The sequence below is a fragment of the Lathyrus oleraceus genome, unplaced genomic scaffold (assembly GCF_024323335.1).
Source record: "Lathyrus oleraceus cultivar Zhongwan6 unplaced genomic scaffold, CAAS_Psat_ZW6_1.0 chrUn0029, whole genome shotgun sequence".
NCBI classification, from domain to species: Eukaryota; Viridiplantae; Streptophyta; class Magnoliopsida; order Fabales; family Fabaceae; genus Lathyrus; species Lathyrus oleraceus.
This window is the reverse complement of record NW_026112420.1, coordinates 56,715-83,494: the sequence shown is the minus strand read 5'-3', so window position 1 is coordinate 83,494 and position 26,780 is coordinate 56,715. Positions and strand designations below refer to the sequence as shown.

At 37.3% G+C, this 26,780-nt stretch overlaps 1 protein-coding gene across 1 annotated transcript; it reads right to left on the bottom strand.

Annotated features, from left to right (window-relative positions):
* Positions 1-2,656: 2,656 nt before the first annotated feature.
* Positions 2,657-5,751, bottom strand: LOC127112055 (uncharacterized). The gene is made up of 4 exons (XM_051046248.1): positions 5,659-5,751; positions 5,362-5,553; positions 3,500-5,133; positions 2,657-2,876 (listed from the first exon to the last, which is right to left on the bottom strand). The coding sequence occupies exons 1-4, from the start codon at positions 5,749-5,751 to the stop codon at positions 2,657-2,659; spliced, it is 2,139 nt and encodes a 712-aa protein (XP_050902205.1).
* Between the last annotated feature and the right edge of the window lie 21,029 nt (positions 5,752-26,780).

The window sequence follows — 26,780 nt, the reverse complement described above, 5'->3', positions numbered from 1 at the left end:
CCCATTATTTAAATATAATCAATAGGTGTTCGGATAATCGTTTTGTAAAACACCTAGGACTTAACTTTAATTAGCGAGTGTTCTTTGTCTGGTCTGAGCACATCCAATATTTACACATAATTAATAAGTGTTCTAGATACTCGTTTGTAAAACACCTAAAACTTAACTTTAATTAGTGGGTGTTGGTAGTCTTGTCAGAGAACACCCACTATTTACACACAATGGGTATTTTACAAACGAGTATCCAAGACACTTATTAATTATGTTTAAATAATGGGTGTCCTCTGAATCAGACTACCTACACCCACTAATTAAGTCTTGGATGTTTAAAAACAAGTATCCAGAACACCTATTAATTATGAACACCCATTAATTAAAGTTAAGTTTTAGGTGTTTAAAAACGAGTATCCGTATCATCTATTAACTATTGTATTTTACAATCGAATATCCATAACACCTATTAATTATGTGTAAATAACGGGTATTATTTGACCAGACAACCAACATCCACTAATTAAAGTTAAATATTGGGTGTTTTACAAACAATTATCCAAAACACCTATTAATCATGTTTAAATAGTGTGTATCCTCTGATCTAGACTACCTACACCCACTAATTATAATTAAGTTCTGGGTGTTTAAAAATGAGTATCCCGAATACCTACTAATTATGTTAAATAGTGAATGTTCTCTGACCAGACAACGAACACCCATTAATTAAAATTAAATCCTGGATATTTTACAAACAAGTATCCAAAACACCTATTTCTCCTCACCCTTTATTTATTGTAATTTTCTATCTATTTTGTTTTTCAATTTTTAATTATTTGGTTGCACTAATTTATTACGAGATCATATTGGTAGCCTCTACTCGTATCCTAGCTCGTCGGAAAGCTAGATTTGCCTCAATTGTTTGTTTCTTTGTCTTTAACCTTATTCAAGTTAGTTTCAGCTATTTTAAGAGTTTTTTTTTATGTTTATTGTGAATCAATGACACTATGCCTTTCTACATCATTTGCTAAAATAGTGATCTCCTATATTGTTTGTCTCTTGTCTTTAGCCTTATTCAAATTAACTTCGGTTATTTTAAGAGTTTGTTGTGTTTTTGGTAGATCAATGTCACTACCCCTTTCTGCATCATTTGTTAAAATAATGATCTCATATATTGTTTATCTCTTGCGTTTAGCCTTAAGAGTTTGTTATGCTTCTTTGAGATCAATGTCACTACCCCCTTTCCACATCATTTGCTAAAATAGTGATTTCATTACTGTCTATTTTAACAAAACGATTCTGAGACTACCAACATCCACTAATTATAGTTAAGTTCGGGGTGTTTTACAAACGACTATCCAAAATACCTATTAATTATGTTTAAAGAGTGTATGTCCTCTGTCTAAGACTATTTACACCCACTAACTATAATTAAGTCGCGTGTGTTTAAAAATGACCTCTGACTTAGACTACTTACCTCCACTAACTATAATTAAGTCGCGTGTGTTTAAAAATGACCTCTGACTTAGACTACTTACATCCACTAACTATAATTAAGTTTAAAAATGAGTATTCAGGACATTAATTAATTATGTATAAATAGTGGGAGTGTTCAAACTAGACAACGAATACCCACGGATTAAAAGTTAAATCCGGAATGTTTTACAAAAGAGTATCCAGAATACCTATTAAATATGTGTAAATAGTGGGTGTTTCGTGACCAGACAACCAACATTCACTAATTATAATTATGTTCCTACAGTTTTTAAAATACGGACTAAAGTTGGATAAAATTTATTTAAGAATGAACTTAAAAGGTTGTGAGTTTAGTATTTATTTTATAAATTTATGAGGGAAAAATGAAATCTTAAATAACAGATGGAAAATGAAATTGGAATCTTCTGAATCTTAAAAAGAAATGGATTTTTTTTCTCGATGATGAGGAAGAAACTACAGAGTCTGAGTATATGTAAAAAAACTTGGAATCACTGCAAATTTTATTTTATAAATGTTTTTTAAATTTTAAAAACAATTCTTATTTTATTTTATTTTAATTAAAAAAAATAACATCCACTTATTAAATTAAAGTTAAGTTGAGGATGTTTTAGAAACAACTATATATCCACACCACCTATTGATTACTCCATCCATTCCATTTTAACGATAGTGTTTTTGACTTTTTACACGTAAAAGACAATTAATAATTATTGTTACTTTTTAAATAATAATTATATTTTTCTCTACAATATTATTATCTTTATTTAAATTTTGAAATAACACTTAAAAATAAATAAATTTTAATAATATTTATAAAGAAATGGAGGGAGTATATTTACACCATGGATGTTCTTTCACCAGAATCCCAATACCTACTAATTATAATTAAGTCATTAGTGTTTTACAAGACAATCCAAAACACCTATTAATTATATTTAAATAGTGGGTATTTTTCGACTCAGACTACCTACATCTATTAATTATAATTAAGTTCTAGATGTTTAAAAACAAGTCTTTAATAATTTTTTAAAACTCTAAATGATTAGATTGTCGTTTTGTCTATAAAATAAAAATATTTGTTTTTAAAATATGTATTAAAAATAAGAATCCTTGGTACTTGGTTCTTGCTCCTCATGATCCCCTACAATCAAGTCTTCTGAATTCAACCTTAGAGGACAGGACGCAAATGTTCAATTCCTTCTTTTCTTGAATCATCATTTTCTGAAGACAACGTTATCATACCATACACATTTGCTGCTTTGTGACCACTTTGAGCAACAGTCATTAATCTTTGAAGACCACCACCACCATCATCTCCATTTGGATTGTAAAAGTAGGGACGTAACCCTTCGCTAAACAAACTTTCAGTGTTTCCACATTCCTCACAGCTTTTCAAAAGTTCATATTATGTCTCATAAGGATGCCATTGGATCCTTGAAAAATTGTCGAAATAAACTTTTTGTAGCGCATTTTTTTCTTTCGTGGGTTCAACAAAATCTTTGGAACACATTTTCAAGTTGTGAAGGTTAACAACAGATTGAGAGGCTACGATTCCAACCACTTCACATAATCTCTCTCTTGGAAGTGATTCAATGGAAACTTCCCTTGTGTTGTTGCTTTCACTCTTGCATGTTATTTTTGATGTCATGATATTGGAAAAACTCGAATATTTAGAGACTTGAAGAGAAGAGAGGTATGTGATTTCTTTTATAGAGAAAAGAGTTATGAGTTATTGGGCATCATCGAAACCAGGGCCGACCCAATCAATTCAGAGGTCCTGTTCTAATTTTAAAAATGAGCATATATATATATATATATATATATATATATATATATATATATATATATATATATATATATATATATATATATATATATATATATAATTTTAATGATTAAAAATGAAAAACAAAAGATAAAATTATATATTAATCAAATGAAGTATCAAAAAGTTCAAAGGTATTGTTTAAACTACTAACACCATTTCTTACAACTTAAATTATCTAACTACATAAAAAGAGTCTTCCTACGAACATTTTTTGAAGCAAAATAGTCAACTAAGTCTTCATATTTTATTGTCTCCAAAATATCATTTTCAATAGCTATTAATACCAATCCATTAAGCCTTTCTTGTGACATGGTAGACCGCAAGTAAGTCTTTAACAATTTCAATTTTGAAAAACTTCTTTCTGCTGAAGCAACTGTCACAGGAATAGTCAATAAGATTCTATATGCAATAACTGTATTAGGAAAACAATCCAATCCTTTTAAAAATAATAATAATATATCAGTAGGTCTTATGGTTCCTTCAGGCAACATTTCTCTTAGTAACTTCAACTCTGCAAAAAATTCATTCCCATCAATATCAGATTGCTCATTATGTTTCAATGCCTGCTCAAAGTTAGTACAACAAGACTTCAAAGTTGCATCATCTAATGATTGTAACTTGTGAGAAGTAAACAAGAAACCAAAAATACTTTCATACTCTTGGTATTGCTCAAACCTCTTATTAAGAGAAACAACAGCTTGATCAACAAGGTAAAGTAAATAATTAACCCTGAATGATTCTTCTTCTGATAGCTCGACTGATAGGATATTCAAATTCTCATCAAATTGCCTTTTTCTTCTAATTATACGCCTTTGAGGAAATATTTGGGCAATATTCAATTCCACCTCAATTTCCTTAGCGTTAATGAATAACTTATAAAAACATGTTTCTCTATATCCCTCAAAATACGAAATTAACTCCTTAATTTTTTGCATAGCAACATCAATAAGCATATCCTTTTCCTGTAAAAGCTTGCTAACAGAATTAATTGCAGATAATATTTCAAACCAAATAATTATAGCCATTAAAAACTCAAAATCACCAAGCTCATTTGTTGCTAAGGATTTAACTTCATTTTGTATTTTAGGATCAAGATCATTTTCTGACACTTCAAGTAAAGCTTCTGTAAATTCTAACATTTGAGTTCTTATAGCTTTGACACTTTCTACACGACTCTCCCAACGAGTGGATGACAATGATTTTGTATAAATGCGTTGAACAACTCCAAAAAAATTCATAGCTTTAATACAAGAGTTAGCCATATCACACAATGTCAAATTAAGACTATGACAACCACAAGTAGTATAAAAGGCTCTCGAATTTATGTCTAATAATCTCTTTTGCACACCTTGGTGTTTTCCTTTCATATTGGACCCATTATCATAACATTGCCCTCTCACGTCAAATAGATCGAGACCAAGTTCTTTCAATTCATTTTGTAAAACATCAAAAAGCCCCTGACCACTTGTATCATTCACATTCAAAAATCCTAAAAATGATTCCTCAATACTAACAGAAGCTGAAGAAATATCCACATATCTTATTATCAAAGACATCTGCTCTTGGTGACTAACATCAGGAGTACAATCAAGTATCACTGAAAAATACTTTGCCTGTTTGATTTTTCTAATGATTTCAATTTTAATTGCAGAACCAAGCAATGAAATCAACTCATTTTGTATGTTATGCCCAAGATAATGAATATGAACTTTTTGAGTTGTAACACGTCTAACATGTTCTTGGATGATTGGGTCAAATTCAGCTAACATTTCAATCAAACCCAAAAAGTTTCCATTGCTATCTTCGTACAATTTCTCCTTAGAACCACAAAAGGCTAAATTATGCTTAGCAAGAAATTTCACTATTGAAATAACTCTTTTTAAAACATTTTTTCAGTGATCCTTTTCTTTCTCAATTAATCTTTGAGTTGTTTTATCAATAGTTTGAAATTTTTGCAGCCTTTTGCGATACTCATACCAAGTAGTCATATTTTTAACATGTTCCATGCCTAACTCGTGCTCTTTAATTCTTTCACCAACATGTACCCAATCACTATAATCCTCATTTGCTAATTGTCCCCTAACAATCCCATTTTTAAAAACTTTACAACAAAAACAAAATACTCTATCAAGCTCTTTCGAATAAACAAGCCAATCTCTATCCCACACCTCTCCATTTGCTAAAGCTCTAGTATACAAATTAGCCGTAAAACGTCTATTCAAACTATCTCTAGGACCCTTCACAATAGAATTATCTCTTTTAGGACCTTTCACAACTAATAAATCAATCAGTTTAGGTTGAAGACGATCCTAATTTCTTGGATCAAATATATCATAATCAACATTATCATCATCATCATCATCATCGGCATCATCATCATTATTAACTTCATCAACAATTGGCACACTATCAAGATTATCATTTTCAATGGGCATTCTATTAAGATTATCATTTTCAGTGGGCATACTATCAAGATTATCATTTTCAATGGGCACACTATCAAGATTATCATTTTCAATAGGCACACTATCAAGATTATCATTTTCAATAGGCAAACTATCAATATTATCAACATAACGACTTTCATTTGAAACTTGTGGTTCTTTGATTAAAAATTTATCAAGAGCTCCTACTTGAGATTGAATTAACTCTTCATTTTTTTTCTTTTTCTTACGTTTATCATTTCCACATTCAAATTTTCTACTCTTAGGAGGCATCTTAGGAGACATAATAAGAAAAACTTGAAATTTCTCACAATGTCTTTTGTGTTCGTCGATGATCTACTAATTATCCTGTTGTGAAATTGTGTTCCTACATCAATAACAAAAAAAATCAATTACATTAAATAAAAGAAATTATAAATTAATCATCAAAGAATATTAAAGACTTTAATTAATATTCAATTATATTTTATTATGTTGTGTTCTTCTCTAATATAGTACCATAAAAAATTAATAATTATAAATTAAAAGCAAATTATAAATTAATAGTAAGAAAACAAATTACATTTAATTAAATAAATTATAAATTAATCATAAAAAATATCAATACTAATACATACTAATTTTGTTTTGAAAGATTCCAAATTGCAATTTGGTCTTATGAGAAAAAGTAGGTATAAAAATCGTCACCAACACCAACAGTATTCTTGTTTTGAATTTTGATACTACTGAGTAGTATATACAGTATACTAGTATCCCATTTCACCCTAAAATTTTATTTATTTATATATTATAATTTTATAAAGAACAAAAGTTACCCTCATTTCCACCCTAAAATCTAAAATCTAAAATCTAAAATCAATATTGATACAGGAACTAAAATAGGATTTCACCCTAAAATTTAAAATAAATCTAAAATTACTATTTTTTTCTACCTTCAAAATCAAATAATCACAATAAAAATAAATGGAAAGTAACTAATTGAATAAACTAACCTGATAAAAGAGAGGATTGAAAAGGAAAAATAAGATTTTTTTTCTGGTTTCAAACAGCTCTAACAGAGAAAGAGAGAAGAGAATAACGTTTGAGAGGAGAGAGAAGTGAGAACGTGTGAGAAAGGAGAAAAAAACGTTTGGTTTCCAAATATCTTATTTTTCAGCATTTAATATTTTATTTATTATATGTGATACAAAAATATTTTTATTTATTAATTTTTTTATATTCACTAATAATAGTTAATTTGAGGCCCCACAAAAAGTGAGGCCATGTGCTACTACTGCACAGCTTGCACAGGAAAAGAACCGACCTTGATCGAAACAACGCTAATGAAAAGAGGAAGGGCGGTAACGGAACCGTAGAGATTTTCAGATTTTTTAACTTTTCTATTAAAAAAGACACGTGGGGTGCTTTGGTTCATTCAATTGATCATACAGACATAATTTGCCCAAAGTCAAGCATGACTTTCTGCCGCTAAAGTCATGCAATCGTGATCCTTTCCTTAACTGAGTTGGCTATGGATTGATTTGAGCTCCTAGGGCAACAGGCCTGCTCCTACATAAAGCACTCGGAAGAAAAATACATATTCCGTTCCTTTTTAAGTGTCGTTTTTTTATATATATCAAGATAACTAATGATTATTGTTACTTTTTAATAACGATTATATTTTTTTTCTATAATATCCTTAACTTTTTAGTAATTTATTTAAATTTTTTCTCTATATATAATAAATGATTAAGGATAATTTTGAAAATACTATATTGAACTTTGAAATGACATTTAAAAATAAACAAATTTCTTTCTAAAAAATGACATTTAAAAAGGAATGGAGGGAGTATTTATTTAGGAAGATGGATGCTAATCAGACCTATCATTTATGTCTCTTTATCCCTTTAACCACCACCGTCGATCAGTGTTCATCTTCTCCATTTCAATTGCAGAAGAAAAAAAAAAAAGACGGTGGTGACCAAACAAGCAATGTTTGCATTTCAAATTTCAACTCACGTTTATTCAAGTTGTTTGATTTACTCTCTTACTCTTACTCATTCCATCACAGGTACATGAAAACAATTTCTTTTACGAGGGTTTATTTAATTTTTCATGCAAAATTTGAAGTGTTGTTTGATCTCAGAATGACTCTGAATGATTGTTTAAGTTTGACATCACTATTGAGTAAATTCAGATATTTTTGAAAAAGTTAGTGTTATGTTATGGCAAAACATTGACAATTTATAGAGCAAGGTTGATGGCTTTTAGGCTTTATTATTTCAATTACTTGGTTTTATTTTGCCAACAAAACATAGAACATGCACATTTTATTAGATAAATTGGTCGCATTGATCTTTAACTTTTGTTTAAAATTCTTCTTTAATTTTTTTCACTTTTTTGTCTGCAGTTCAAAAAAGAAAGTGTGAGTGTGAGAGAAGGAGGCGTACTTTGGTAGTTTTAGGCTTGTATACTAATTTTAATATTGCATGTAAATTAGTAGTTTTTGTTAGAAATCCACCATAACCAATGTAGAATTTCTATCAATATTGATGAACAAGATTGTTATCAATCATACAATGACAATGAAAATAAAAGAACGATTGAGAAAGAAAAAATGAATGTTGGAGAATAAGAAGAATATTTTCCGCTGAATTTTCTCTCTGCCCTTAACCTGTGGAAAACTTCTTTATTCATTTTGCAACTGCAAAATTCTGTAAATACAATGTTATGTGTTTTTTTAGAATAAGGGTTACTCCCTCTATTTATAAATTTAGGTTAGCTTACTCCCTAAGCCAAAGCCCAAAACTATAAAAGCTCAAAATAGTTTACATTACTAAAAATAGGCCTAAGTCGAAATCCTGCGTGAAGCAATATACTTCGACACACTAATACAACTCGACACACTAGGTTATTTGACACATCCTTGTTCTGTCGAGCAACTTGCTTCGACACAAGGAATTACAATTCAACACACCACATAATTCATTGTGTCTAAGCTATCTACATTCGTCATAACTCTTAGTCTTCTGAGCACTTCGATATGCACTCCCTTTGCCATGATGTATGCAATCTAATTCTCAGTTCTGCAGTGTTCGAAATTCATTTTCCCATCTGCTACCTGCTCTCGAAGATAATGTAACCTCATTTCGATGTGCTTGCTTCGACCATGTGCTATCGGATTCTTTGCTAGATTGATAGCTGACATGTTGTCGACCTTCATGATAATTGTTCCATGACTCTTTGTTGTTATCTCTTCGACCTGATTCACCATCCATGTTGCTTGACATTCATAAAAGGAATCAATTATGTATTCTACTTCGCACGATAATAATGCCACTACTGGCTCCTTTATCGAACTCCAAGCAACTGGTGCACCACCTAGCATAAACACATAGCCAATTGTGGATTTTAGATCCTTAGCATCACTACACCAACTTGAGCCGGTGTATTCCACTAGTTTGCATTCTTTCCCTTCATCAACTGCAGGAAACAAAATGTCATGGTCGAGAGTTCCTTTCTGATACCTTAGTATCCTCTTCGTCGCTGCTAGATGTGTTACCTTTGACTTCTGCATGAATCTATACTACTAATATTTTCAAAATTATTTGGATCAACACATTGATGGATTATTGTAGCACCTCAAATTTGCACCTATCATTGTACATACATTTTCATATTAGGTCATAGCATATCATGGTCCATTGCATAGCATTGCATTGCCTCTTTTGCCTCAAGTGCAATCCAATCAAGGAATTAGGTCAAACTGATCAGGAGATCAGTCAGACAAGCAAGCAAGCACAATTCTCAAGGAGCCAAGGCCTTGGGGTTGGTCCAACAAGTTCACATGACTTGGAGGTCCATTTGAAGTGTTCAAGTCAAGGGTTGAAGGCTCAGAAGTCATCAGTCAATGCACAGTCAGTCAGAAACCCTAAAAGTCAACTGTTGGTCAACTGTCCATTTAATCAGTGATTTGATGATGGAAATTGGTTTGAGAGGTCTCATTCATGTCCATATAGTCCTCATATATCATGTCAAACACCATCATGGAAGAATTTGAAGCCAGATCAGAAATTTCCGAAAATGGAAACTGGACCTGTAACTGAAACTTACCAAAAATGGAAAGTCTTGATCCTCAAACTTACATCATGATACAAGCTTCAAATGAATTTTTGCCCAACATGAAAGTTGAAGATCTTGTTCTCCCATTTCCAAAAAGTCCAAGAACTCTCAATTCCCATGTGTGGTTGGCAAGTTATGATCGAATCGATTTCAGAAATTTTGGAACTTCAAAAGGACATATCTCTCAAACCATTTGGCCAATTTTGGTGGGGTTTTTTCCTACAAGTCACATTTGATCCCCTCTTTCCAAAAATATAAATTTCATGAGCCAAAACTTCACCAATCAAAATGGCATTTTTTGACTTATCTCATTTAAATGCAAGTTTGACCAAGGGTTGACTTTTTGATATAATCATTTTTCTACCATTTGGCCAATTGAAATAGCTCAGAAATGTCATTTAAAATGTGTTTGCAAGCTCAATTATGCAGTACATATGGCCATTCTTTAACTTGCTTGAAATTTGGACAAAAGGACACTTTCACCATATCTATCCATACTATCCACCATACCATGCTTTGTACTCTTAAAACAGAATTTTAGAAGCTCATTTTCTGTCATGGAAAACCAGCTACAGCCTAAAACCAACAAAAAAAAAGAGGGGCCATTCCTTGCTTGCTTGAAACTTGGCAAAGGTACATTTTCACCCATACTTTCATGGACCATCCTTTGTACCACAACCTAGCAGCATTCTTCATCATTCTTCTGTCAATTGGAACCTCATTTGCAGCCTAAAACCAACAGCAAAACAAAGGCCATTCCTTGCTTGCTTGAAATTGGGAAGAAAATACTTTGCAACCATTCCACTCCATACTTCCATGCCATGCCTTGTACCACAAAAGAGCAGACCTTATGCATCATTTTGCTGTCATTTTTGAAAATCAATTGCAGCCACAAGCCATCACATTGCAGACAGAAATCACCCATTCATCTTGCTTTTGCATTTAGCATTATCTGTCAAACTTCCAAAAAGAAACAAAAAAACCTGGCCTTGCTTGAGACAGTATTCTTCATCATTTTTCTGTCATGCTACAAACCCTTGGCAACTGCAACAAACCAGAATTCATTCATGCTCTCACATTCTAAAAAATCATCTTGGATGCATTTCTAAAACCCTGTTCCAAAACTCAAAGAACCATAGCAAGCTTTGTTGGTTTTTCTCTATTCAAACATCATCTTAAATCAGTAGCAGCCACACAAACCATTTGGCCTAGACAGCAAGAAGCATGGTTAACTCACTCATAAAAAATGACCTTGCTTTTGGCATTTTTCAAACTCAGTCCAGAACTCTCAATGAACTAAACCTTGCATTGCTATTTCACTATCCACTCATCAAAATGAACAAGCCACAAGCCATCACAACACAACAGAACTTCCCATTCTAAAAAAAAACTGCATTTGGTGCATTCTCCAAAACCAGTCAAGAACACCACAGAACCTGAGCCTGGCCTTGTTTGTTTCACCACCATTTCATCATTTGTGAACTAGTTGCAGCCATAACCAACAGACCAACCATTGAACTTCACTCACTCCAAAAACCTCACTTTGGCACCTTTGCAAGAAATCAGTCCAAACTTCCAAGAGAACCAAACCCTGCAGGACCAAAAAGCAACATCCAACAGCAGAGTTCACTCATCATTTTGCTGTCAAAGGAACCACACAAACCACTTGGCCTAGGCAGAAAACCAGGGTTCTCTCACATCCTCTCAAGCTTCATTTTTTGATGCATTTTCCAAAACAGTCAAAGAGCTCCAAAGAACTTGAGCAAGTCATTGATTATTCACCACCCAAGCATCATTGTGGACTCTTTGGAACCACATTTTCCCACCTGTAAACTCCTTTTCCCTTACTGTTTTCAAAAGAAGCATCAGCCATGGCAGATTTGAATGGAGGCTATTCCAAGCACCCTTGAGCAAAAGTTCTTCAACCAATCAACATTTGGAAAGCCTCGCTTCATCTGTTTCGAGTCAGCCACATCAAAAAGCATCTGTACCACTACTGTTCTTCCAAATTGGTAAATTTTCGAGCTCCATTATTCTTCAAATTACTACATGCTTTGGATAGGTCCTTTTATGCTGAGCATCATGATGTTTTTATTTTTGAAAATGGCTGTGTGTTCATGAAGTTATGTTGAAAACAAGTTTGATGTTGATTTATGTTTGTGCTCGATTCATGATACATACAAGGTTTTAATGAAAATGGTTGATGGATTCTTGTTTGCCATGATTAGATGAACATTTGTGTGCATCCAATTTTAATTTCTGGAGAAAAATTGTGAAACTCGAATTGGGGATGAAGATGACATGAAACCCTAATATCCAAACCCTGCCCAGATTTTCTGTGTCTCTTTCACGTTGCATGCATGGCCTTAAACTCAACCACCAATCAAAACATTTCCAGCCATGGCCCAAAACGGCATCGTTTCAATTAGTGGATTCAAATATTACAACTTTGCCATTCTTGCTTCATTTATTCCATTTTAATTTCACATCTTATAACCAATCTTCCAAAAAACATAAATGCTTCAATTTTAATCCAAAAATCATGGGATTTTTTGCATTGTCTTCATCATGACCTCTAGTATTTTATCATTATTTTTTCCAGAATTTTTGGATGGTTGGTTTTTAAATGGCCTTAGGGTTTGTGACATGTGACCAATTTTTGTACACTTTGCCAAATCAATTGTGAAATGATGAGAATGTATCCAATGGCTCCCAAATTTTTTGTGCTTAAACTAGACACACTCATGGTGATTTTGGTATAGAGTTTGTGAATTTATCATTTGTGGTTTGTGAGTTATGATTTTTGAATTAGGGTGTGACAATTTGTGTCACACCATTGATGTCCAACTTCATGATTTTTGTATCCATACTTCTTGACCTCCAATTGATATGATTTTTTGCATGAACCTACTTTTGTATGTCTAGTTTACATGTGAATTTTCTTGGAATTATTTGTGGCATTTCCTAATTGTTTGAGATTTTCTCCCCTGCCTGGTCATATGTTGACTTTTTGTGACACTTGTTCCCATTTCATTTGTGAAATTCTCATACTTTATTGGATGGACATGAAATTTTACATGAGATAACTAGACATCCTCATCTTTGCCATGGTTTTAGTCCCATTCATTTATCATACACCATCTCTGATTTATGATTTTTCTAAGTTGATGCATGTTTGGTTGACTTCATTGAGCATGTTCAAAATTGCTTTGACTTCCTGATTTTCATTGACTGCCTTCCACTTGTCCAAATGAGATGAAATTTGACATGCTTACCATGCTGTGGGTTGTGATTGATCATGATTTATTTGATGATTTTTGGAAATGTTTGAGATTGCTTTTGAGTTAAGTCTTGCTGTTGACTTCTATGAGCTTCTGTTTGCTATACCTTGACCTAATTTGTTCATGAAATGGTGATAGTGATTGATATGCACATGAACCCAATTGGTTGTGTTTCTTAATTGTTTGAACATGATTTTGGATGCTTGTCCCTTGCTGTTTTGACTTTCTTATTCTCTTTTGACCCTAGGCTTGCCCTAGTGGTCCTGTTACTCACTTTTGAGCTTGTGTTTTCAGGTTGACCAACAAATGACCAATGAGACCATTTCTTTTTGATTGAGCTTGCTTAAATTTCATTGACTAACATGTTTTGTTTTGTAGGTGGCTTGGCTCACATGCCTTAAGCCCAGTGCCTTGCACATTCACTTGCTTGTGTTGACTGGTTGATATCTGTTTCATTTTGATTTAACTTTGACTTGTATACTAACTGTGCTTGACTGATTTCAGGTACTTTAGTTGCTTTTAGTTCCTTGTGAACTTTGCTTTGCTTTGCTTGTATAAGCAATTTGCATTGAGGTATGCTTCTAATCTTCATGTAGTCTGGAAGACCTGGCCTGTTACTTGGCCAGGCAACTGTCTGAAGTCCTCCTTAAGAGGCAATGTTTGTGATTGTTTAATTTTGTCCTTGCATAGAGTCAAAGACCTCCTAAGTGAAGAGGCAATTGGCAGAACCCAAGGGATATGCAACCTATCCCCTGCTATTCAGTGTGTCTTCTGTTTTGCTCACACCACTGTGTTGATGCATTACAGATAAAAACCCAAGATCTTGTACAATTGTACAGTTGAGTCAGTTTTAAATGTGTAGAAGGGTTCCCACTTTCTGAACCCACACATTCTTGTCTTGAGCTCTCCCAGGCCAGGGATAAGAGCTGTGAAGTCTCATCTTCACTCACCTTTCATCAGCTTCACCTTAGCCCCCTCAATGGCAAGGTTAAGAGCTAACATTACCCAGTTCCAGAGGTTTGTTTGTTGAGGTTGATATGACCCCTTGACTAAAACCTAACCCTTGTTTGAGCCCCTTGTTTGTGTATAGTGTGTGCTATCTGTGCTTGTATGTTTGTTTGACTTGCTTCCTGTGCAAGTTAGGGTTAGTTTAGACTTGCCTCCTGTGCAAGTTAGGTTTTGCTTGGCTTGCTCCCTGTGCAAGTCATGTCTAGGATAGGCTGGCTCCCTGTGCCAGTTAGCTAGAAACCTTAACTTAGGGATGATTTGCATGACAACATCTAGGCTCGAGTCGTAGTCTCCCTAGTTGTGTCTCCCTCTGTTATCTGGTTAGGCTAGGTCCTTTGTCCCTCTGTAGGGGAACTACATTGCCCTGATCTTCATACCAGATGAAGTATGTAGGCAGGAGATTGAGCTGATCTCTCCGGGCGCCCTTTTTTTCCTTTTTGTGTGTGTTGTTTGACAGTTGCTAGGCTCGAATGCCTGATTCCTTAGCAATTTGTTGTCTGTCTGTTTGAGTGTGTGCTTGACAGTTATAGGCTCGAGTCCCCGACTCCCTATTAACTTGTTGTGTTGTTGTGTGCTTGGAAGCTGATGTGAGTCCATCGAGTGGCATTCGGGTTCCAGTGTGTGTCTGTTTTGGTTCGGATGCTGATGTAAGTCCAGTGATTGGCATTCAGGCTCCATGTTTGCCTGTGTCTTGTGGGTTTGTGTGCGTGTCAGCCGAGCTACGAATGCTCTGATTCTTCTCCCGTCCGAGAAGATACGTATGCATAGGATGCGATATCCTAGCGAGCATGTGTCGTTTCCCCAGTCCGAACTACTTCGACTCTGATGTCTATGCCTGATAGACTAAGTAGGCCCAGGATGCGACATCCTGCCGAGTCAGTCTCAGTCAGTTTCTTGTGTCTCTTTCAGCCAGTGTGTGTGAGTATTTGAGCAGTGTTTAGCAACCATTTTCCTTCCTTTTGTGCGTGGATCCCGTAGAGTACTACGGATGCGTAGGGGTGCTAATACCTTCCCTTCGCATAACCGACTCCCGAACCCATACTCTTTGGTCGCGAGACCATGTTCTTTCCTAGGTTTACTCTGAGCGTTTCCTTTCCCTCTTTTGGGATAAATAACGCACAGTGGCGGCTCTGTTGTTCTTGTTTTCCCGCCGGTTTTTCGCGTGATGCGACAGCTGGCGACTCTGCTGGGGATATAGAGAAGTTGACCTCTTGCTGGTCCATCTTCCCTAAGCGAGTCTCTCCTAGCGCTCTCTAGGTTAGGGTTTTGGTTGCTTTGTGCTGCTTTATTTATTGCATTCATTGTATATATGTGCATTTACTGTTTGCATTTATTGTTTGCATTAATGTTTACATTCATTCATATTCATCTGTTGGCTGTGCTGTGTTTCCTTGTTTGGGGTGGGAGTTACTCGAGGTAAAAGGCCCAATACCCAGGCTATGAGTGAAATCTAGGAAACCTAGGAATAGAGTGATTCATGGGAAGCGGGTGGTGTACGCCACTTAGCGGAACATCGATATCACGAGCAGTTCAGACCCTGGTGGGATATTATCGGTGCATACATCGGGTGTGCACATGATGGTATTCTGCGAAAGGTTATTTATGCTGTGTTTCTCTCAACCTTACCCTGGCCTAGATGACACCCGTGAGTGGGGAAGGGTTTGATCATTTTTACAGGTACAGTTGGTGACTCCTGGTACTGATGGTGACTACGAGTTATATTTCTGGACGCCGGAGGTTTGACCCTGGTATTGATCAGAAGGTTCCGTTTATTTCGGATCCCCGGGTTGAATTTGAGAGTACCTGTTCAGAGGATCTGGCTGTCATCCGTTCAGTGGATGTTCCTGTGATGATAGTGATGTGACATCCAGTTCCGTTTATTTCGGAACTCCCCAAGTCGGATTTATGGTGACTCAGTTCTCCAGACATGGGTTCAGATGACAGTTCCTCAGATGACTTTGGGGTTTCAGATGGTTGTGATCAGAGTTCAAGCCGAAGCTTCGATCCAGTGTTCTGAGACGCATAGCCTGACCAGTCATGTTGCATCATTTGCATCATAGCATGTTTATTTTCAAAAAAATAATAACGCATGAAAAAAAAGAAAAAAGTTAACTCGCATACGCATATCCTTTATCAGGATCATTCATGACAAAATAGTACCCATATCATGCATATCATGCATATCATGCACATCCTTGCATTGCAGACATGTTTGGGAGAGAGTTCTCACTTTGACTGAGACAGGATTGCTGATTGTCGTCCACACCGCTATTCAACCAGATTGAATCATCAGAGGATTATGGACCAAGTTCAGACAGAGTTGGCTGAGATGAGGGCAAACATGGCCCAGTTTATGACGATGATGCAAGGAGTTGTTCAGGGGCAAGAGGAGCTGCGTGCCTTAGCCCAGAGATTGGAAGCCGTGATTCCACTAGTCCACCGTGCTCCACCAGTGGATGTACCCGTTCATGAGAATGCTGCTGTCACTATTCTCGTCAATGATTATGCCGTGGGTGATGATTTGAGGGGGATCAGAATCAGTGAACAGCCTCTTGCTGCAGAGACTATTAATGTCAGAGCAACCCGCGCTCCGGTTCGCCATCCTGGCTCTTCAAGTTCTTCCGGTTCTAAGAAGACATACTCTGGGGCACCCAAAAGGGGAGAGATTGAAACAAATGCTGTGCACCGACGGAGGAGTGTGAACAGAGGACAGTATCGTCAAGTTGCTGCTGTGACTATTCCAGCAACTCAACCTCAACAACAACAGAGAAGGTCAACTCAGCAATATCAGCATCAACAACATCGTCCTCAGCAGCAGGCTTCCCAGCAAGCCAGTACGAGTAATGAGAGGAAGAAGATCATTTTTGATCCAATCCCCATGTCCTACTCTGTTAGAGCGGAACTTGATTACTCCCAGAGACCCGCCGCCCATACCCGTCAACCCTCGGTGGTGGTATAGGCCTGAACAGCATTGTGTGTATCATTCGGGTGCTCCTGGTCATGATGTGGATAGTTGCTTTCAGTTGAAGATAAAGGTTCAAGACCTTGTCAGATCAGGAATTCTGAGCTTTGAGGACTTGGGTCCCCGTGATAATCAAGCTTGAAGATAGCAAGTCCTGGGCTGGCGCCGACTTTTTCTTCAAGAGGGTCGTTCAAAAGCAGAAGTTGCTGATGCAAGAGATACTGACAGTTGTCATCCCTGGGGGGATCTATCACAATTGGGTCACTGTGGGCTTTCCTACAGTTGTTCATAAGTCAGAGTAATAATCACTTTGTTTAAAAACCCTTCTCCCATGCCAAAAGGAGAAGTGATGACATTGTTGGCAACATTTTGTGCAATGATATTTTCATTCAAATAAATTCATGTTAAAACATTTGTTTTTCCATTTGTTTTCCCTTTTCGCTTTTGGCATGAAATTGGTGATCACAAAAAACCCTAAAAACAAGAATAAAAGCAATCTTTTCATCTGCATAACGATTGTCTTGTCTGATTTCCAAAAAGCTTTTATACTCAAAATCTTTATGCAGGTTGTTTCATAGACCCATTGAACATAGTGATCAGACGTCATCTCCCAATTTTGAATTCCCTGTATTCGAAGCGGAAGAAGATGATGTTGAAGGGATTCCTGACGAGATTTCCCGACTTCTTGAGCAAGAAAAGAAGATCACTCAGCTGCATCTCGAGAATCAACAGAACAGCCAACTGGGGCATTATCAAAAAAAAAAAAAAAAAAAAAAAGGAAAAAGAGAAAGAGGAGGGTGCAAAATCAAAAAAAAAATCAAAAGAGATTCAAATCAAAAGAAAGAAAAAGAAAGAAAGAAGCAAAAGAAAATAGCACCCTCAAAGTCCCAAGTTGACTGATGCTGAATTCGATCGAAAACAAGAGATCAACTGCCATGTGTAATGGTCAGTCATATCAGCTGGGAGTGAAGAAAGCATTCGATAAGAAGGTCAAGCCTCGTGTGTTCCGAGAAGGTGACCTCGTGCTCAGGAAAGTCTTGTCTTTCACACCCGATTCCAGGGGCAAGTGAACTCTACAAGCTACGAACGTCCGTACGTTGTCAAGAGAGCCTTTTCAGGCAGTATTCTAACACTTACAACAATGGATGGAGAAGTTCACTCGTCCTGTGAATTCCGATGCAGTCAAGAAATACTTCGCCTAAAACAAAACAAAAAAGCAAAAGCTCGCTAAGTCGAACACCCCAAAGGGCGACTTAGGCAAAAAGGAGCGTCTCGGTGGATTGAAAACCCGAAAGGGCGATCCAGGCAAAAGTTAGAGACATTGAAAAAAGAATGTGCATCCCGCTAGATTGAACACCTCACACTGGGGCAATCTAGGAAAAAATTAGGGATTTGGCAAGTAACTGCATCTTGACAAAACTGTGCTCTATATCTGTCATCCGTCAGGGATTCTCGATTCGTCGTCGACTGAAGCTCCGAATACATCGAAAATTCGGAATGGTAGAGGAAAGGTCATTATGCTCAATGTAGCCCTCTCCAATATATATCACCGATTTCAAACTTGTACAGATCTATGGAGTCTCACCCTTTGCAGACTACCATCCCATCACATCAATTTGAGCTTTTATCCAATTATTTGCACTCTTATTTGTTTCAACTCAACAAACGTTTTGCATGTTTTAATTGATAAAGTATCATTGTTTTCAAAATAAACAAATTTTTCACAAAAACTGTTCTTAAACAAAGCGAACGTTCACAATGATGGAAGGATACTTAGGAGACCCGCAGTGCTCTCCCAAGGGTGGTATGATTACCAACAGGTAAGACATTTGTTCGTATCTCGAGCATAACTTTATCTCTCTCCTGTCGAACCTCTTTTGGTTTCTCCTCAGCAAGGTTACTCAGTGCAGTTTGGTTGAAGTTGTTTATCTTCATGTTCCCGGCAGTACAACATTCTTCCTCCAAGTCCCTATTAGCCCTATTGTGGGGCATCTCCAGTAGGTTTGTTTGAGCCCTACCGTGGGGCATTCCCAGCAAGGTTGCTGTTGGAATACTTTTGTGGGGCAGTTCCCCAAGCAGGGTGTTTACTGAAGACGTTAGCGTTCGCCTCTCCAGCAGAGCAGTCTTCTCCTCTCCCCGCAGGATGGTGTTGTTCCCTATTGTCCCGGTCTCCAGTGGATTTTCTTGGCTCTCTGGTGTTTTTGGCCTTCCCTATGGAAGAAGAGTAGTACCGGACGGTTGATTCCCGGGCCTGTGTTTACATGTCTGTTTGTCAGCATTCATCATACATTTTAGGTATAATGCATTCATGCATAATCATAACATTCAGGTACTCATGTTGCAGCTGTTGCCGCGCTTCTGTTGATGGTTGTCTCCTGCTATTTGTTGATACAGATCTCTCCAGTAGATCCTCCTAGCAGAGTTGGGTGTGTCTAATCTCTCCATGTAGAGCCAACCCCTTAAGCAGAAAGTGTCTACTCTTTCCTGCCATTTCCCCACTGAGATACTTCCTCGTGGATGACGGTTGCTTCCGTTCCCTCCCTACACGGGATGGGTTTTCCCTATTGAGTTCTTTCCTCATTAGGATGAGTCTTGTTTCAGTCTGCCTTTTTGGATCGATCCTAAATTGGCTCCCTGTTGGCTGTCTCCTGTACTTCCCTGGGGCATAAATGAATAGTCGCTCACTAACCGGCACTCATTCATCTTATCCTCAGCGGAATTTGTTGGCTTCTACCCACTACCCGGTAGTTGTAAGTCCTATCTTTGTGGTTTTCTACCTACTAGCTGGTAGTTGTAAAATCCCACTTTCATCCCCTTGTTGGAGTTGACCCTTTGTGCTCATCCTATCGATGACTGGTTACTTTTCCGTGGTTTTCTGCCTACTAACCGGTAGATGTAATCCCCTCTTTGCAGTTATCAGTATCCGGTCTGTGATATTGATATTCTTTCCCCTCTGGATACTTGCCTTGATCAAGCGGTATTGTCCCCAGTGGGTCTTCCCCCTTCTTTTTGGATACTTGCTCCCAGTAAGCAACTTTATCCTCTTTTGATTGGTCATCTTTTGCCTACCTAGTCTGGTACCTCGATGCCTTTCTTTTCGGTCGTATCCATCTAACAACCTGCAACCCGGTTATGGATAATCTTCCATGCGAGTGTATTATCTACGTTTTGACGGCTATAGATAATATATCTCATGCACTCTTTGGTCAATCTTTCGATTGTTATCCCCGAGTGGAGCGGGTCTCATGAAATACATCTCCAGCAGTGATTCTCCTACATATGGATTGGTTGGGTCGTCCCTAATGGATTAGCATTTATTTCTCCAGCAGAGTTCATCCTACCAGTGGATTGGACGGGTTTCTGTAGTAGACTGATATCGGCATCCCCAGCTGAGTTGATTCTACCTATGGATCGCGTGGGTTATCCCTAGCGGAGTAACAGACATTCTCCAAAGCAGGGTTTATCCTATCTGAAGATTGGTTGAGTCTTCCTCCCAGTGAAGTCGCTTCACCGTTCCCCAAGCGGAGTTTGTTTTACCGGAGGATTGATTGGGATATCCCCAGCAATGTACTTTTGTCTGTAGCAAGTGGTTTGCTTACTCCCCAGCGAGTTGCTTTGTTTTCCCCTAGCGGAGTTGTATCGATGTCTCCCCGGCAGTTGCCTGGATTTCCCCCAGCGGAATTGTATTGAATGTTTCTCAGCACAGTCGTCCTGTGTATTCCCAGCGGAGTTTTCATCATTTTGCATTACATATAGTGATCATTGCATCCTCAAACTGCGTAGCATTCCCATTCAATATGGAGCATTACGCCATAGAAAAATTCAAACATATGCATTCATGTGTTAACCTCACCAGACCGTATCCCCGGCAGAGGCGGATCATTTCATTCAACATCAGCACAGCAAGTCTGCTACAGTTGCTCTTGACAGCATTCAGGTTTGATATCCCCATAGAGGTTTATTTCCTCATCCGTTGGTGAAAGGAAAGCCTGCTTCTCCCCAGTGAGACCCCCCTGCAAGTGTTCAGCCTTGCCCGGTCATCTTGTGGATGTCAGTACCCTGTCAGCACCCGTGTGTGTTGTTTCCTTGGTGTCGGTAAACACCATCTTTCGGTGATTCCCAGTCGTGCGTAAGTGTCTGGTTTTCTTTGATGTCTGTAAGCATCATCTTTCGATGTTCGTAACATCGTTATCCCTTCCCTAGTGAAGATTACTCCTCTCCGTTGGTGTCGATAAACGTTGAGTTTTTCCCGATCATCCGTTGATGATTTGGTTGTGTTCATTATCTCCATTACTCCTCTCCGTTGGTGTCGATAAACGTCGAGTTTTTCCTAGTCATCCGGTGATGTCTAGTTGTACCCTCCCCATGTGGACTTACCTCTCCGTTGGTTTCGATAAACGACGAGTTTTTCCCATTCGTCCGTTGACGTCTGGTTGTGTTTCTCTTATTCCCATTCATCTGTAAATGTCTGGTCGATCTCTTTTGGTGTCTGTAAACATCATCTTTCGATGTCCGTAAACGTCGAGTATTCCCATTCATCTGTAAATGTCTGGTCGATCTTTTTGGTGTCTGTAAACATCATCTTTCGATGTCTGTAAACGTCGAGTTTTCTCCCATTCATCCGTCGATGTCTGGTTGAGTCCTCCCATTCATCTGTAAATGTCTGGTCGATCTTTTTGGTGTCTGTAAACATCATCTTTCGATGTCCGTAAACGTCGAGTATTCCCATTCATCTGTAAATGTCTGGTCGATCTTTTTGGTGTCTGTAAACATCATCTTCCGATGTCTGTAAACGTCGAGTTTTCTCCCATTCATCCGTTGATGTCTGGCCGAGTCCTCCTAGTTATTCATTAACGTCTGGTTACCTCTCTGTTGGTTTCGATAAACGTCGAGTTTTTCCCATTTTCGTCCGTTGACGTATGGTTGTATCCCTTCCAGTTATTCATTAACGTCTGGTTACCTCTCCGTTGGTTTCGATAAACGTCGAGTTTTTCCCATTTTCGTCCGTTGACGTATGGTTGTATCCCTTCCAGTTATTCATTAACGTCTGGTTACCTCTCCGTTGGTTTCGATAAACGTCGAGTTTTTCCCATTTTCGTCCGTTGACGTATGGTTGTATCCCTTCCATTCATTCATTAATGTCTGGTTACCTCTCCGTTGGTCTTGGTAAACGTTGAGTTTTTCCTAGTTGTCCGTTGGCATCTAGTTGTGATTTCTTTTCCCATTCATCGTCGTTGCGATGTTTGGATGTGGCCCTACCCTTCGAAAACAAAACCAAAAAATATATACCCCGCAATAAATATCAAATCCCAGTGGACGTTTCCATTGGCGGATCCCTGTATTGTGCAAATTCTACGGTTCTTTGGTATTCAATCCCTGTTTACCCTGAAAGTCTGACAGCCGTTGCTCTCATCCATTCGGGTTCCCAGCTGATTGAATAGGGGCAGCTGTAGCACCTCAAATTTGCACCTATCATTGTACATACATTTTCATATTAGGTCATAGCATATCATGGTCCATTGCATAGCATTGCATTGCCTCTTTTGCCTCAAGTGCAAGCCAATCAAGGAATTAGGTCAAACTGATCAGGAGATCAGTCAGACAAGCAAGCAAGCACAATTCTCAAGGAGCCAAGGCCTTGGGGTTGGTCCAACAAGTTCACATGACTTGGAGGTCCATTTGAAGTGTTCAAGTCAAGGGTTGAAGGCTCAGAAGTCATCAGTCAATGCACAGTCAGTCAGAAACCCTAAAAGTCAACTGTTGGTCAACTGTCCATTTAATCAGTGATTTGATGATGGAAATTGGTTTGAGAGGTCTCATTCATGTCCATATAGTCCTCATATATCATGTCAAACACCATCATGGAAGAATTTGAAGCCAGATCAGAAATTTCCGAAAATGGAAACTGGACCTGTAACTGAAACTTACCAAAAATGGAAAGTCTTGATCCTCAAACTTACATCATGATACAAGCTTCAAATGAATTTTTGCCCAACATGAAAGTTGAAGATCTTGTTCTCCCATTTCCAAAAAGTCCAAGAACTCTCAATTCCCATGTGTGGTTGGCAAGTTATGATCGAATCGATTTCAGAAATTTTGGAACTTCAAAAGGACATATCTCTCAAACCATTTGGCCAATTTTGGTGGGGTTTTTTCCTACAAGTCACATTTGATCCCCTCTTTCCAAAAATATAAATTTCATGAGCCAAAACTTCACCAATCAAAATGGCATTTTTTGACTTATCTCATTTAAATGCAAGTTTGACCAAGGGTTGACTTTTTGATATAATCATTTTTCTACCATTTGGCCAATTGAAATAGCTCAGAAATGTCATTTAAAATGTGTTTGCAAGCTCAATTATGCAGTACATATGGCCATTCTTTAACTTGCTTGAAATTTGGACAAAAGGACACTTTCACCATATCTATCCATACTATCCACCATACCATGCTTTGTACTCTTAAAACAGAATTTTAGAAGCTCATTTTCTGTCATGGAAAACCAGCTACAGCCTAAAACCAACAAAAAAAAAGAGGGGCCATTCCTTGCTTGCTTGAAACTTGGCAAAGGTACATTTTCACCCATACTTTCGTGGACCATCCTTTGTACCACAACCTAGCAGCATTCTTCATCATTCTTCTGTCAATTGGAACCTCATTTGCAGCCTAAAACCAACAGCAAAACAAAGGCCATTCCTTGCTTGCTTGAAATTGGGAAGAAAGTACTTTGCAACCATTCCACTCCATACTTCCATGCCATGCCTTGTACCACAAAAGAGCAGACCTTATGCATCATTTTGCTGTCATTTTTGAAAATCAATTGCAGCCACAAGCCATCACATTGCAGACAGAAATCACCCATTCATCTTGCTTTTGCATTTAGCATTATCTGTCAAACTTCCAAAAAGAAACAAAAAAACCTGGCCTTGCTTGAGACAGTATTCTTCATCATTTTTCTGTCATGCTACAAACCCTTGGCAACTGCAACAAACCAGAATTCATTCATGCTCTCACATTCTAAAAAATCATCTTGGATGCATTTCTAAAACCCTGTTCCAAAACTCAAAGAACCATAGCAAGCTTTGTTGGTTTTTCTCTATTCAAACATCATCTTAAATCAGTAGCAGCCACACAAACCATTTGGCCTAGACAGCAAGAAGCATGGTTAACTCACTCATAAAAAATGACCTTGCTTTTGGCATTTTTCAAACTCAGTCCAGAACTCTCAATGAACTAAACCTTGCATTGCTATTTCACTATCCACTCATCAAAATGAACAAGCCACAAGCCATCACAACACAACAGAACTTCCCATTCTAAAAAAAAACTGCATTTGGTGCATTCTCCAAAACCAGTCAAGAACACCACAGAACCTGAGCCTGGCCTTGTTTGTTTCACCACCATTTCATCATTTGTGAACTAGTTGCAGCCATAACCAACAGACCAACCATTGAACTTCACTCACTCCAAAAACCTCACTTTGGCACCTTTGCAAGAAATCAGTCCAAACTTCCAAGAGAACCAAACCCTGCAGGACCAAAAAGCAACATCCAACAGCAGAGTTCACTCATCATTTTGCTGTCAAAGGAACCACACAAACCACTTGGCCTAGGCAGAAAACCAGGGTTCTCTCACATCCTCTCAAGCTTCATTTTTTGATGCATTTTCCAAAACAGTCAAAGAGCTCCAAAGAACTTGAGCAAGTCATTGATTATTCACCACCCAAGCATCATTGTGGACTCTTTGGAACCACATTTTCCCACCTGTAAACTCCTTTTCCCTTACTGTTTTCAAAAGAAGCATCAGCCATGGCAGATTTGAATGGAGGCTATTCCAAGCACCCTTGAGCAAAAGTTCTTCAACCAATCAACATTTGGAAAGCCTCGCTTCATCTGTTTCGAGTCAGCCACATCAAAAAGCATCTGTACCACTACTGTTCTTCCAAATTGGTAAATTTTCGAGCTCCATTATTCTTCAAATTACTACATGCTTTGGATAGGTCCTTTTATGCTGAGCATCATGATGTTTTTATTTTTGAAAATGGCTGTGTGTTCATGAAGTTATGTTGAAAACAAGTTTGATGTTGATTTATGTTTGTGCTCGATTCATGATACATACAAGGTTTTAATGAAAATGGTTGATGGATTCTTGTTTGCCATGATTAGATGAACATTTGTGTGCATCCAATTTTAATTTCTGGAGAAAAATTGTGAAACTCGAATTGGGGATGAAGATGACATGAAACCCTAATATCCAAACCCTGCCCAGATTTTCTGTGTCTCTTTCACGTTGCATGCATGGCCTTAAACTCAACCACCAATCAAAACATTTCCAGCCATGGCCCAAAACGGCATCGTTTCAATTAGTGGATTCAAATATTACAACTTTGCCATTCTTGCTTCATTTATTCCATTTTAATTTCACATCTTATAACCAATCTTCCAAAAAACATAAATGCTTCAATTTTAATCCAAAAATCATGGGATTTTTTGCATTGTCTTCATCATGACCTCTAGTATTTTATCATTATTTTTTCCAGAATTTTTGGATGGTTGGTTTTTAAATGGCCTTAGGGTTTGTGACATGTGACCAATTTTTGTACACTTTGCCAAATCAATTGTGAAATGATGAGAATGTATCCAATGGCTCCCAAATTTTTTGTGCTTAAACTAGACACACTCATGGTGATTTTGGTATAGAGTTTGTGAATTTATCATTTGTGGTTTGTGAGTTATGATTTTTGAATTAGGGTGTGACAATTTGTGTCACACCATTGATGTCCAACTTCATGATTTTTGTATCCATACTTCTTGACCTCCAATTGATATGATTTTTTGCATGAACCTACTTTTGTATGTCTAGTTTACATGTGAATTTTCTTGGAATTATTTGTGGCATTTCCTAATTGTTTGAGATTTTCTCCCCTGCCTGGTCATATGTTGACTTTTTGTGACACTTGTTCCCATTTCATTTGTGAAATTCTCATACTTTATTGGATGGACATGAAATTTTACATGAGATAACTAGACATCCTCATCTTTGCCATGGTTTTAGTCCCATTCATTTATCATACACCATCTCTGATTTATGATTTTTCTAAGTTGATGCATGTTTGGTTGACTTCATTGAGCATGTTCAAAATTGCTTTGACTTCCTGATTTTCATTGACTGCCTTCCACTTGTCCAAATGAGATGAAATTTGACATGCTTACCATGCTGTGGGTTGTGATTGATCATGATTTATTTGATGATTTTTGGAAATGTTTGAGATTGCTTTTGAGTTAAGTCTTGCTGTTGACTTCTATGAGCTTCTGTTTGCTATACCTTGACCTAATTTGTTCATGAAATGGTGATAGTGATTGATATGCACATGAACCAATTGGTTGTGTTTCTTAATTGTTTGAACATGATTTTGGATGCTTGTCCCTTGCTGTTTTGACTTTCTTATTCTCTTTTGACCCTAGGCTTGCCCTAGTGGTCCTGTTACTCACTTTTGAGCTTGTGTTTTCAGGTTGACCAACAAATGACCAATGAGACCATTTCTTTTTGATTGAGCTTGCTTAAATTTCATTGACTAACATGTTTTGTTTTGTAGGTGGCTTGGCTCACATGCCTTAAGCCCAGTGCCTTGCACATTCACTTGCTTGTGTTGACTGGTTGATATCTGT

What these genes read in the sequence shown, in the direction of transcription:
- LOC127112055 (XM_051046248.1), bottom strand. Translation starts at nt 5,751, where the DNA reads ATGCCCATTGAAAATGATAATCTTGATAGTGTGCCAATTGTTGATGAA. An exon ending in ATGAGGATTATAGTGATTGG is followed by an intron (nt 5,134 to 5,361) that starts GTACATGTTGGT and finishes TGTGGTTCTAAG; the next exon opens with GAGAAATTGTACGAAGATAG. An exon ending in CGTAGGAAGACTCTTTTTAT is followed by an intron (nt 2,877 to 3,499) that starts GTAGTTAGATAA and finishes ACTTTTGAAAAG; the next exon opens with CTGTGAGGAATGTGGAAACA.